The sequence below is a fragment of the Bos indicus x Bos taurus genome, chromosome 8 (assembly GCF_003369695.1).
Source record: "Bos indicus x Bos taurus breed Angus x Brahman F1 hybrid chromosome 8, Bos_hybrid_MaternalHap_v2.0, whole genome shotgun sequence".
Lineage (NCBI taxonomy): Eukaryota > Metazoa > Chordata > Mammalia > Artiodactyla > Bovidae > Bos > Bos indicus x Bos taurus.
The window spans coordinates 46,104,740-46,119,270 of record NC_040083.1 but is presented as its reverse complement, the minus strand read 5'-3'; the positions used below and the strand labels follow the sequence as shown (position 1 = coordinate 46,119,270).

The window sequence follows — 14,531 nt, the reverse complement described above, 5'->3', positions numbered from 1 at the left end:
AGAAGGTGCCTGGAAAGCCATGGTGAAGTCACCCGAGGACAGAGAAAGGAGATCCAGCAGAGCTTGCACAAAGGTAATGGTGAGAAAATTAATAAAGCTGCTTCCCTGCTGAGTGCTTTTGCGATGAACCAAATGGATCAGTGCAGAGTGAGAACGAATAAGTTCTATGAAGATGATGCTTGAACTCAATCCAAAGTGAAATGAGAAAAGAATGTTGTGAGTTATGGAAAGATGATCCATCCATGTCAGGGTCTTTGATGGAGTAAAACAACTCTGACCTTATTCTACATTTTGAAACTTTGTTCAGCTCTTTCTGTAGCGGCACTGTATGCAGACCTGATTTTTAAAATTTCAGCAAAGGAACAGATTTCCCTCATTATCTTTCCAGCAATTATCTTCTTTTTGCTAAGACAGGTAGGAAACAGTAATGATCTGAGCTGTCAGTAGCTTATCCCCTGAAGGATTTTGTTTCACTTCATAAAATATTAACAAAGGAAAGAAATCCACATGTGATGAATCCAAACTGAGTAAGAAAAAGCGAGTTAATGTCCCAGCCCCTCCAGTAGTCTATCACACTCCCACTGCATTAGTCATTTCCACCATAAGTCAAGAATTTGAAGACACAGTGCTCATTTGAAAAATCTGACTCACTGTTTGAAGCTGTTAAAAACACACAGACAAGTGAAGGAAAACTGACATCCACACAATATTTTTCAGATATTACATTCACTGTTCTCTTTTCTAAAACACATAGGCTACAGCCCTCCGGAGAAGACTTCCTTCAGCATCTCTGCAGCTCTGAAGTTTCTGAGCAGGCACATAGCTTCCCTCACCCCTGCTGTTTGTTTCTCCAGTTTTTACCTGAAAACAAAAGCATAAGCTGCTTCCAGGATACGAATAACAGGAGATGAGTTTATACAGAGCCAAATCTGCTGCTGTGAGCAGACAGCTGAACCATTTAATCTTTCCTCTGTCACCCAAATTGATGGAGCTCAGGGAAAATCAATATACCTGGTAGAAAGCAGATGTAATAAGAAAGGTGGCCTTTCTCTTATTTAGAGCATTGGAGGCTTTTTTCCCAAGAGTAATCCTGGTCAAACCTTTGAGTCATATGAGCAAAAAGTGTTTCAAATAAAAAATTTAAGAATTTTTAGAACTCATCTTTTTTAGCCCCATCCTATGTAGGGAGAAGTCTCACCTAGGAGTCTAAGTGTGAGGAGTGTGAATGTGTGTATGTGTGTGTGTGTGTTGGGTGGTAATGAGAAGGCTCTTTGGTTATCCATTGGGCAATCAATTCAGTTCAGTCGCTCAGTTGTGTCTGACTCTTTGCGACCCGAATCGCAGCACGCCAGGCCTCCCTGTCCATCACCATCTCCTGGAGTTCACCCAGACTCATGTCCATCAAGTCAGTGATGCCATCCAGCCATCTCATCCTCTGTCGTCCCCTTCTCCTCCTGCCCCCAATCCCTCCCAGCATCAGAGTCTTTTCCAATGAGTCAACTCTTTGCATGAGGTGGCCAAAGTACTGGAGTTTCAGCTTTAGCATCATTCCTTCCGAAGAACACCCAGGACTGATCTCCTTTAGAATGGACTGGTTGGATCTCCTTGCAGTCCAAGGGACTCTCAAGAGTTTTCTCCAACACCACAGTTCAAAAGCATCAATTCTTCGGGGCTCAGCCTTCTTCACAGTCCAACTCTCACATCCATACATGACCACAGGAAAAATCATAGCCTTGACTAGATGGACTTTTGTTGGCAAAGTAATGTCTCTGCTTTTGAAAATGCTGTCTAGGTTGGTCATAACTTTCCTTCCAAGGAGTAAGCGTCTTTTAATTTCATGGCTGCAGTTACCATCTGCAGTGATTTTGGAGCCCCAAAAAATAAAAATAAAGTCTGCCACTGTTTCCACTGTTTCCCCATCTATTTCCCAAGAAATGATGGGACCAGATGCCATGATCTTCGTTTTCTGAATGTTGAGCTTTAAGCCAACTTTTTCACTCTCCACTTTCACTTTCATCAGGAGGCTTTTTAGTTCCTCTTCACTTTCTGCCATAAGGGTGGTGTCATCTGCATATCTGAGTATCTTACTCCAAAAAGAGAAGCCAAAGTAAAATAGCAGAGAACAGTTGGAAGAAGTGAATGGAAGGTAGGCATCCAGGCTTCCTGCTGATCACAAGCAGAAATACAACCTAGGATCTAAGCCCTACTCTGCCATTATCACACATGCCACCATCTTTAAACACTCTCCAAACATCAAAGAAACTATCTATTCTTATGCCTGAACACCTCTGCATACACTATTCTTATCTTCTCCTTATCCATCAGGCCAAATACCAGTTCTGATATGAATTCCTGTAGAAAGCCTTCCCCAAATTCCAAAACCAAGGTGGTTTTTCATTTTTCTGTGGTCCCATATCATGTATTTCATAATTGTACTAATCATACATCCCTATGCATATTTACATAGTATCTCAGTATTTGAACATTTTGAGAAAGGCCATAATATATGTTAACACAGAAGCATATTAAAGGCACTGAGAAGCCATCAAATAGAGGTGTCTATTTAGCTTTCTTCAGCTCAGCATTTCCCCAGTTTACTTGATGACATATATAGAATGATTTGTGTGAGAATTCTTCTCACATAAAGATTATTATACTCAAACAGTGGCATTCTAGGGAACAGTTGGAAGTTTTTGTATCACTAGGTTATGCAAGAATACCTGGTCTATAAAGAGTGCTTATTATGTATTTGTTGAATGAATGAATGAGCGATCAATGAAAAAGCCTCATTGTGATCAATGAAGAAGGCTCTGAGTAGGCTGATTATAATTCAGGATTGCTGGAAGCAGGTAACAGTCTCCCTAGAGTTCTTTCCTTCAGTTCAGTTCAGTTGCTCAGTCATGTCTGACTCTTTGCGACCCCATGAATCACAGCATGCCAGGCCTCCCTGTCCATCATCAACTCCTGGAGTTCACCCAAACCCATGACCATTGAGTCGGTGATGCCATCCAACCATTTCATCCTCTGTCGTCCCCTTCTCCTCCCACCCTGTCTTTCCCAGAATCAGGGTCTTTTCAAATGAGTCAGCTCTTCGCATCAGGTGGCCAAAGTATTGGAGTTTTAGCTTCAGCATCAGTCCTTCCAATGAACACCCAGGACTGATGTCCTTCAGAATGGACTGGTTGGATCTCCTTGCAGTCCAAGGGACTCTCAAGAGTCTTTTCCAGCACCACAGTTCAAAAGCATCAATTCTTCAGCGCTCAGCTTTCTTCACAGTCCAACTCTCACATCCATACATGACTACTTCAGGCTCAGGCTCAAATACTTCGTTGGGCCTTCATACTGACGTCAGGGGACTAAGCAATGCTAGTGGGCAAAGCTGCCTGCCTTTGGGAGCAGTTTTAGAATAGCCGAGGAAGAAGAGAAAAGATAGGAAAAATGGAGAGGAGGAGATGGGAGGGGGAGGGAATGGGAGGAGAGCAGCGAGTGCCTACGGCAGGGCTGACATGCTCTGCCACCAAGTCTTTGTGCTCCTCAGGGATGACCACATCATCACGCCTTGATATAGACACTAGAAAATCTACTGGTCAGGATATTAGAAAAGCCAGGTCCTCTTTTTCTCATTCCTTACTCCCTTTAATCCTCCTTTTTCTTTTTTCTAATGCCAAATGCAATGTGTTTATACATATTCAGGAGGGACTCAAGGCATTTTATTTTTAAAATTAATTTTTATTGGAGTATAGTTGACATACAGTATAGTTTTTGCTATATGGCAAAGTGAATCTCATATATATATATATACACACACACGTATATCCACTCTTTTTTAGATTCCATTCCTATATAGGTCATTACTGAGTACTGAGTAGAGTTCCCTGTGCTATACAGTAGGTTCTCATTATCCTTTTATATATAGCAGCATGTATGCGTCAACTCCAATCTCCCAATTTATCCATCCTCTATTTCCACCTTGGTAACCATAAGTTTCTCTTCTGCATCTATGACTCTATTAGTGTTTTGTAAATGGGTTCACTTGTACCATTTTCTTTAGATTCCATGTACAAGTGATATTGTATAATATCACTTATTATTATACGTGAAGGTCCATCCATGTCACTGCAAATGGCATTATTTTGTTCCTGTTTTAAATGGTTGAGTAATATTCCATTGTATATATGAACCACATCTTCTTTATCCATCCCTCCATCTAAGGACATTTAGGTTGTTTCCATGCTCTGGCTATTGTTAATAGTGCTGCAATGGTTTCCCAACCTGGGGACTTCGACTTTGAAGGCCAGTGGAATTTGCTTACAGAACTTCCACAGGCCCAGGGAAACCTTCCCCAGGCACAGGACTGTGCCTTCCAAGAGTCTTCTTGGAGGGCACAAATAAAACCTTGTGTGCACAAGGACTCAGGAGAAAGGAACAGTGACCCCAGAGAAGACTGAGCCAGACTTGCCTGTGAGTGTCCAGAAGTCTCTGGCGGAGATGTGGGTTGACAGTGGCCTGACGCAGTGTCAGGGGCACTGAATACAACAGTCCCGGGAGCCACAGCATACTGGCATAAGTCACTTGGAAGGAGGTCACCATTATTGCCATTACCCCTACCATAGTTTGGCTTCAGGCCAAACTACAGGGAGGGAACACAGCCCCACTCATCCACAGAAAATTGGATTAAAGATTTACTGAATATGGCCCCACCCACCAGAGCAAGACCCAGATTCCCCCACAGTCAGTCCTTACCATCAGGAAGCTTCCAGAAGCCTCTTTTTTTCTGTAGAAGCCTTTTATCCTTATTCATTAGAGGGCAGACAGAATGAAAAGTGCAATCACAGAAAACTAACCAAACTGATCCATGGATCACAGCCTTGTCTAACTCAATGAAACTATGAGCCATGCCATATAGGGCCACCCGAGATGGATGGGTCATGGTGGAGAGTTCTGACAAAATGTAGTCCACTGGAGAAGGGAATGGCAACCACTTCAGTATTCTTGCCTTGAGAACCCCATGAACAGTATAAAAAGGCAAAAAGATATGATCCTGAAAGATGAACACCCCAGGTCAGTAGGTGCCCAATATGCTATTGGAAAAGACCAGAGAAATAGATCCAGAAAGAATGAAGAGGCTGAGTCAAAGTGAAAACAATACCCAGTTGTGGATGTTACTGGTGATGGAAGTAAAGTCTGATGCTGTAAAGAACAATATTGCATAGGAATCTGAAATGTTAGGTCCATGAATTAAGGTAAATTGGAAGTGGTCAGACAGGAGATGGCAAGAGTGAACATCGAGATTTTAGGAATCAGAAAACTAAAATGGACCAGAATGGGTGAGCTTAATTCAGATGACCATTATATTAACTACTGTGGGCAAGAATCCCTTAGAATAAATGGAGTAGCCCTCATAGTCAACAAAAGAGTCTGAAATGCAACACTTGGGTGCAATCTCAAAAATGACAGAATGATCTCTGTTCATTTCCAAAGCACACCATTCAATATCACAGTAATCCAAGTCTTTGCCCCAACCACTAATGCTGAAGAAGCTGAAGTTGAATGGTTCTATGAAGACCTACAAGACCTTTTAGAACTAATACCAAAAAACAATGTCCTTTTCATTATAGGGGACTGGAATGCAAAAGTAGGAAGTCAAGAGATACCTGGAGTAACAAGCAAGTTTGGCCTGGGAGTACAAAATGAAGAGTTTTGTCAAGAGAATGCAATGGTCATAGCAAACACCCTCTTCTAACAACACAAGAGATGATGCTACACGTGGACATCACCAGATGGTCAATACCGAAATCAGATTGATTATATTCTTTGCAGCCAAAGATAGAGAAGCTCTATACAGTCGGCAAAAAGAAGACCAGGAGCTGACTGTGGCTTAGATCATGAACTTATTGCAAAATTCAGACTTAAATAGAAGAAAGTAGGGAAAACCACTAATCTATTCAGGTATGATCTAAATCAAACTTCTTATGATTATATAGTACAAGTGACAAATAGATTCAAGGGATTAGATCTGATAGAGTGCCTGAAGAATTATGGATGGAGGTTTGTGACACTGTACAGGAGGCGGTGATCAAAACCATCCCCCAAGAAAAAGAAATGCAAAAAGGCAAAATGGTTGTCTGAGGGGGCCTTACAAACAGCTGAGAAAAGAAGAGAAATGCACAGCAAGGGAGAAAAGGAAAGATATATCCATCTGAATGCAGAGTTCCAAAGAATAGCAAGGAGAGATAAGAAAGCCTTCCTCAGTCATCAGTGCAAAGAAATAGAGGAAAACAATAGAATGGGAAACACTAGAGATCTCTTCAAGAAAATTAGAGATAGCAAGGGAACATTTCATGCAAAGATGGGCTCAATAAAGGACAGAAATGATATGGGCCTAACATAAGCAGAAGATATTAAGAGGTGGCAAGAACACACAGAAGAACTGTACAAAAAAGATCTTAATGACCCAGATAACCATGATGGGTGTGATCACTCACCTAGAGCCAGACATCCTGGACTGCAAAGTCAAGTGGGCTGTAGGAAGAATCACTACCAACAAAGCTAGGGGAGATGCTGGAATTCCAGCTGAGCTATTTCAAATCCTGAAAGGTGATGCTGTGAAAGTGCTGCACTCAATATGCCAGCAAATTTGGAAAACTCAGCAGTGGCCACAGGACTTCAGTTTTCATTCCAATTCCGAAGAAAGGCAATGCCAAAGAATGTTCAAACTACTGCATAATTGGACTCATCTCACATGCTAGTAAAGTAATGCTCAAAATTCTCCAAGGTAGGTTTCAATAGTATGTGAACCAAGAACTTCCAGACATTCAAGATGGATTTAGAAAAGGCAGAGAAACCAGAAATCAAATTGCCAACATTTGCCTTTGTATCATAAAAAAGGCAAGAGAATTCCACAATAGTATCTACTTCTGCTTCAATGACTACGTTAAAGCCTTTGACTGTATGGCTCCCAACAAATTGTGGAAAATTCTTAAAGAGTGGGAATACCAGACCACCTGACTTGCCTCCTGAGAAACCTGTATGCAGGTCAAGAAGCAACAGTTAGAAAGAGATTGGTTCCAAAATGGGAAAGGAGTATGTCAAGGCTGTACATTGTCACTCTGCTTATTTAAATTATATGCATCATTAGAAATGCTGGGATAGATGAAGCACAAACTGGAATCAAGATTGTGGGGAGAAATATTAATAACCTCAGCTATGCAGATGACACCACCATTATGGCAGAAAGCAAAGAGGAACTAAAGAGCCTCTTGATGAAAGTGAAAGAGGAGACTGAAAAAGCTGGCTTAAAACTCAACATTCAAAAAATGAAGATCGTGGCATCCAGTCCCATCACTTCATGGCAAGTAGATGGGGAAACAATGGAAACAGTGACAGACTTTATTTTCTTGGGCTCCAAAATCACTGCAGATGGTGACAGCAGCCATGAAATTAAAAAGACGCTTGCTCCTTGGACGTAAAGCTATGACCAACCTAGTCAGCATATTAAAAAGCAGAGACATTACTTTGCTGACAAAGGTACATATAGTCGAAGCTATGGTTTATCCAGTAGTCATGTACAGATGTGAGAGTCGGACCATAAAGAAAGCTGAGCACTGAAGAATTGATGTTTTTAAACTGTGGTGTTGGTGAAGACTCATGAGAGTCCCTTGGACTGCAAGGAGATCAAACCAGTCAATCCTAAAGGAAATTAATCCTGCATATTCACTGAAAGAACTGATGCTGAAGCTGAAGCTCCAATACTTTGGTCACCTGCTGTGAAGAACCGACTCATTGGAAAAGACCCCGATGCTGGGAAAGATAGAGGAGGGGAGGAGAAGGGGATGACAGAAGATGAGATAGTTGGATGGCATCTCCAACTCGATGGACATGAATTTGAGCAAGCTCCGGGAGTTGGTGATGGACAGAGAAACCTGGCTTGCTGCAGTCCATGGAGTCCAAAGAGTGGGACATGACTGAGTGACTGAACTGAGCTGAGTAGTAATGTTGAGCATCTTTTCATGTGCCTCTTGGCCATATTTATATCTTCTTTGGAGAAACGTCTATTCAGATATTCTGCTTATTTTTTGATTGGGTTATTTGCTTTTATGATATTGAACTGCATGAGCTGTTTGCATATTTTAGAGATTAATCCTTTGTTGGTTGCTTCATCTGTGAATAATGTTCCCCATTCTGTGTGTTGTCTTTTCATTTGTTTATAGTTTTCTTTGCAGTGCAAAAGCTTTAAAATTTAATTAGGTCCCATTTGTTTATTTTTGTTTTTATCCAGAGCATTTTTGAAATATATCTCAGTGGATGGTGAATTTGGAGATTTTGATGTATAGCATTAGGTAAAGAAAAAAGAGTAAAATATTAGAACTCAAAGGTATCTTACGGATCATTGAACTCAAATTCCTCATTTTCGAACAGACTGGTGGAGACCCTCAGAAGTTAAGGGACTACCCAAAGCACTGAAGGACATTTGGTTCTGTCTGAAATGTCCCTACGACATTTAGTCTGTGCACAAAGGTCCTTGATATTTGGTCCTGTCTAAAACCATTTGACACAGACCAAATAATGCTCACAGGTGTTTTGGAAGGGACCAAATTTCAAGGACCTAATGGAATAGACCAAATACCTTATAGAAATTCTAGACAGGATCAAATATCTGCAAATCACCTAAAGTAATACAGCACTCTTATAACTGGGTCTGGAGCACAAGCATTCTGACTCCTGGCCTGGTCCTCCTCTTTATCCCTTGTTGAAACAAACATGGTTGGAATGTTCTGTGGTCACAAATGAGAGAGAGGAAGAACTAGGGGTGACGCATTTTGCAAACAATGGGTTACACGCAATTAACATAGGCTTCCCAGGTATCTTAGATGGTAAAGAATCTACCTGCAATGCAGGAGATATGGGTTTGATCCCTGGGTCAGGAAGATCCCCTCGAGGAGGATATGGCAACCCACTCCAGTATTCTTGCCTGGAGAATTTCATGGACAGAGGAGCCTGGCGGGCTACAGTCCACGGGGTTGCAAAGAGTTGGACACGACTGAGTGACTAACACACACATACACACACACACACAACATAGTCAAAGGGGTGATTTGACACTAGTCCATAGGTCTGCTGCCTCTCCCAAGAATATGTGTTCTCCCAGCCAGCTGGTCCTTGCCATCATTAAGAATGAAAAATTATGCACTGAACAAATAATGATTAGATTGTGACATTGGTTACCCAGAGGATCTGACTTTAGAACTACTTTTTTAGTGGTTTGTGAAAAGCTCTCTAACACCAAAGGTTGTATTTCTGTGGTAATGACACCAAGGATTATTACAATTTTAATGCACTAGTCTTTCAAGATTCTCTCTATTCCTCGCACTAGAATTTTAAAAGATGGCAGAAAACAATCTCAAAATCAGCCTGCTGCTACTGCTGCTGCTAAGTCGCTTCAGTCGTGTCCGACTCTGTGCGACCCCAGAGACGGCAGCCCACCAGGCTCCCCTGTCCCTGGGATTCTCCATGCAAGAACACTGGAGTGGGTTGCCATTTCCTTCTCCAATGTATGCAAGTGAAAAGTGAAAGTGAGGTTGCTCAGTTGTGTCCAATTCCTAGCGGCCCCATGGACTGCAGCCTACCAGGCTCCTCTGTCCATGGGATTTTCCAGGCAAGAGTACTGGACCTACTTCCATAAATTAAGAAATGTCATCTGGTTTTTCTTTTTGAAACCCCAAGACAGTGTTCATTGTTTTATTCATTTAAACAAAGGTTTCAAGAGGTTTAGTTAAGTTCAGCCACTCAGTCATGTCTGACTCTTTGTGACCCCATGAATCGCAGCACGCCAGGCCTCCCTGTCCATCACCAGCTCCCAGAGTTCACTCAGACTCACATCCATCAAGTCAGTGATGCCATCCATCCATCTCATCCTCTGTCGTCCCTTTCTCCTCTTGCCCCCAATCCCTCCCAGCATCAGAGTCTTTTCCAATGAGTCAACTCTTTGCATGAGGTGGCCAAAGTATTGGAGTTTCAGCTTTAGCATCATTTCTTCCAAAGAAATCCCAGGGCTGATCTCCTTCAGAATGGACTGGTTGGATCTCCTTGCAATCCAAGGGACTCTCAAGGGTCTTCTCCAACACCACAGTTCAAAGACATCAATTCTTCGGCGCTCAGCTTTCTTCACAGTCCAACTCTCACATCCATACATGACCACTGGAAAAACCATAGCCTTGACTAGACGGACCTTTGTTGGCAAAGTAATCTCTGCTTTTGAATATGCTATCTAGATTGGTCATAACTTTTCTCCCAAGGAGTAAGCGTCCTTTAATTTCATGGCTGCAATCACCATCTACAGTGATTTTGGAGCCCCAAAAAATAAAGTCTGACACTGTTTCCACTGTTTCCCCATCTATTTCCCAAGAAGTGATGGGACCAGAGGCCATGATCTTCGTTTTCTGAATGTTGAGTTTTAAGCCAACTATTTCATTCTCCTCTTTCACCTTCAACAAGAGGCTTTTTAGCTCCTCTTCACTTTCTGCCATAAGGGTGGTATCATCTGTATATCTGAGGTTATTGATATTTCTCCGGGCAATCTTGATTCCAGCTTGTGCTTCTTCCAGCCCAGCGTTTCTCATGATGTACTCTGCATATAAGTTAAATAAGCAGGGTGACAATATACAGCCTTGACGTACTCCTTTTCCTATTTGGAACCAGTCTGTTGTTCCATGTCCAGTTCTAACTGTTGCTTCCTGACCTGCATACAAATTTCTCAAGAGGCAGATCAGGTGGTCTGGTATTCCCATCTCTTTCAGAAGTTTCCACAGTTTATTGTGATCCACATAGTCAAAGGCTTTGGCATAGTCAATAAAGCAGAAATAGATGTTTTTCTGGAACTCTCTTGCTTTTTCCATGATCCAGTGGATGTTGGCAATTTGATCTCTGGTTCCTCTGCCTTTTCTAAAACCAGCTTGAACATCTGGAAGTTCACAGTTCACGTATTGCTAAAGCCTGGCTTGGAGAATTTTGAACATTACTTTACTAGCGTGTGAGATGAATGTAATTGTGCAGTAGTTTGAGCATTCTTTGGCATTGCCTTTCTTTGCAATTGGAATGAAAACTGACCTTTTCCAGTCCTGTGGCCACTGTTGGGTTTTCTAAATTTGCTGGCATATTGAGTGCAGCACTTTCACAGCATCATCTTTCAGGATTTGGAATAGCTCAACTGGAATTCCATCACCTCCACTAGCTTTGTTCGTAGTGATGCTTTCTAAGGCCCCCTTGACTTCACATTCCAGGATATCTGGCTCTAGGTGAGTGATCACACCATCGTGATTATCTGGGTTGTGAAGATCTTTTTTGTACAGTTCTTCTGTGTATTTTTGCCACCTCTTCTTAATATCTTCTGCTTCTGTTAGGTCCATACCATTTCGGTCCTTTATCGAGCCCATCTTTGCATGAAATGTTCCCTTGGTATGTCTAATTTTCTTGAAGAGATCTCTAGTAACATTTTATTATTTTGAGATGACCCTATTGTCATTTAAAATACTCATGCAGATTCCTGAATTAATCTGTCATAACAGCTGATCATTCACTGTATACATAACACTCATTATAGGTGTGGCTCCTACAGTGGCCACAAGTAGAGAGGGGTTGTGTGTCTCTAGGACCAAAATATGTGTATACATTTGGAAACCTGAAACTTTTGTGCAACACCTAAGAGCAAAGAGAACAGTAAGGACAGGATGAAGACTGTCCAAGGCCAAGATAAGTAACAAGATGGACACTTAAAAAAGTTGGAGATGTGGTTAAAAATATTCACATGAAGAGGAACTACAGTGAATGAGAAATGATGTAAAGTTGCCATAAACAGTTGCCATGTTTTCAGGCAGCTCAAGGGGACACAGTGTCATCATCAGCTATTTATTGTCACTGAGCAGATCACCTAAATATCCACATGGCAAAGCATTAAAAGGGGAAATGGTACTGTTTGTAGCAGAATCAACATTCCTATTCTGTCCCTGATGGAAAGCTAGTCACCAGAACCTTCTCTCTGGTCAACAAGAACTTGGAGTTGACAAAACGAATGTGTTGCAACCGTGAGGAGACCTAGGTTTTCATGAAGCCACCAAGGTCCAGGTGAGAGCTGCCATAATCCACAAGGAAGCAGGCCCTTGCCAGGTCTCCCTGTGTAGGGTCTTTCTCCCCCAAGCCCGTCGATCACTGATACCCTCTCCTCTCCATTTTCCCTGCAGAGAACCAGCTCACTTGGCCACTAGGGGGCCCTGTTGCTCACCACATTTCAGGACTGATCATCAGTACTGGCTCACCTCCCTGCCAAGAGAGAAGCTCTTACCGTCTGCTTCGCATCATTCAATCTATTTTTAGTGAAAAGTAACCTAGGGTTATTCCAGCCTTGTCCTTAGAAATGCTGAACGATAAACAGAAAAGAAAATAAAGCGTAGTATGGAAATGTGAAAATAGCAAAGCCCAGTCACAGGGCAAGAAGAGCCTTGAACTGGGTGGCATTCTCGGTTACAGCGATCGTGTCTGCAGTTTGTCTCTGTCTCAAGGCTTACTCTTCCCTACTCTCCTGCCAGGTCTCTCAGTGCCTACTCACCCTCCTCTCACTGCCTCCTTTTCTGTTGACAGAGCCATGGGCAGGTCAATATAGTGGGGAGATGGCAAACACAGTTATCCTGGAAAAAGGTGTCCCCAGCTCACCCAGTTCACTCTTTAAGGTGTGATCCTGCGGGAGACTAGAGTTGGAGTTCCGAGTATTTCCTCCTCCAACAAACCAGTTCACGTTGGGGTTCCAGTGGTTCACAAAGCCACAGAGATGGTTTTCTTCAAAGTCACATTCTGGCAGAAGAGAAATAAAAACAGACTTGATGGAGATGTAGTTGTGCCTGCAGCTGCCCAGACTCACTGCAGTTTGCTCTTAATCCGGTATGTTTCACACTCCCTTCTACCACCGGGGCCTTTGTACCATGAGCCCTGGACAAAGTCAATCAAGAGGAGAGATCCTGTAATGAACAGAGATTATAATTCATCATTGCTTCTTTGGATTGTGGCCCATGTGGCTGGAATGTGACCTCTCCTAGTCTCCATGTCTTCCTATGCAAAATGGGGAGATACTCCCACCACGCAGGGCTGTGATAAGGGTGGACAGCTGCCAGCACAGTGCCAGGCACGTGGTTAGTGCTTGGTAGATCAGCCAATTCTGTGTCAAAGCACTATTTAGAGCTACACTTTTAGCTCCAGAAATTTTATCCACCACCTTTCTGGGAACCCATTCTTTCATTCCCTTCTCTCTTGATGGTAGACAAGGTACTAAGATGAGGGCTAAGGCGCATGTTTCCTATGATGCTAGAGTTCTCTGCTTTTCTTATAAATAAGATCTTAGAATAGTCGAGACAGGAATATCTTAGGCACTGGGCCCTTTGGCAGCTACTGAGTAGAGAAAACAAGAGAAGACAAAGAGACCCTCTCTCCCCTTTTTAGTAGCATTGAGATGCTCGCACAGATAAATTGTTCCCAGTCAACAGACTCCTTTGGGGGAGCAAGAAACTCACAAGGCTATTCCTCTGTTGACCCCCATAAACAACAGTTAAAAATACGAAGTTGTGATTGTGCTGGTCATCTCCTATTGGCTCCTCCAGACCCATCCACCTTTCTTCCACCCTGCTCCATCCTCCAGAGGTTGATGTGTATGGACCTGTATGGGCTTCCTTGCCTGTTGGCTTCTAAAATGGATTCAACCAATGGAAGATAAGAGGAGAACAAAGGTTGGGGTTGTTTATTCCTGCAGTTCCCTTTCTTCCAGGATGCCATGAGTTGGCTGTGCCCCTCTACCGAGGGACCACACAGCTCTATGTTCTGGTAAACCCTCCTCTCTTGCCCCTTCAGACCTCCAATGCTGATGGTTCATGAGTCATCACTCTGACTAGTCTTGGATTACTGCATTTTGACAGGCTTCCTTCACCCGCCCACACCTTTGTAGTCCCTTTGGTGAGTTTTCCTCAAATTACTAAGGTTGAGTGTAATCTGTTTCCACTTTCTTGCCAGGGTCCTGACTGATACAGTTATCAGTGTGCTTTTGCATTAGCAAGCACTCAACATTTTTAAGATTTTCATTTTCAACTTTTCTACTACAGGAGCCACTAACCTATGCCCAACAGTCAGTGCCAAAGGCTGCTGCAGAGTAAAAGAAAAAAGCAAAATATTCTTCAATGCACCAGGCACTAATCTGAGTACTTTATGTGAATTAAATTATCTAATCCTCAAAACAACCCCACAAGGTATGTACTATTATTAACCTCACTTTACAGATGAGGAAACAAGAGAGGCAAAAGGAGTGTACAGAAAGAAAGATGAGGTGAGAGTAAGATCATACAGTTCAACAAGATAAAATATCAGGGCTCCTTTTGTGTTTTTTTTTTTTTTTTTTTAAAAACAGAAGCCATCAAGTGATCTGAAGAAAGGAAATTAACAGTTTTGACTGCCAAGCACGGTGACCATCCCCTTCATATCCATGATCTTACTGGTCT

General features: G+C 42.4%; 1 protein-coding gene across 2 annotated transcripts in view; it reads right to left on the bottom strand.

The window, feature by feature from the left end:
- MAMDC2 (MAM domain containing 2) overlaps nucleotides 1-14,531 on the bottom strand; it is a 171,671-nt gene that overhangs the window by 76,207 nt on the left and 80,933 nt on the right. For both annotated transcript variants that reach the window (XR_003512260.1, XM_027549440.1), the window contains exon 5: nucleotides 12,706-12,843. Coding sequence is in view for 1 of the 2 variants with exons in the window: in XM_027549440.1 (XP_027405241.1) it covers nucleotides 12,706-12,843 (138 nt within the window). In the remaining variant the exon portion in view is untranslated. The remainder of the gene's footprint in view (nucleotides 1-12,705; nucleotides 12,844-14,531) is intronic.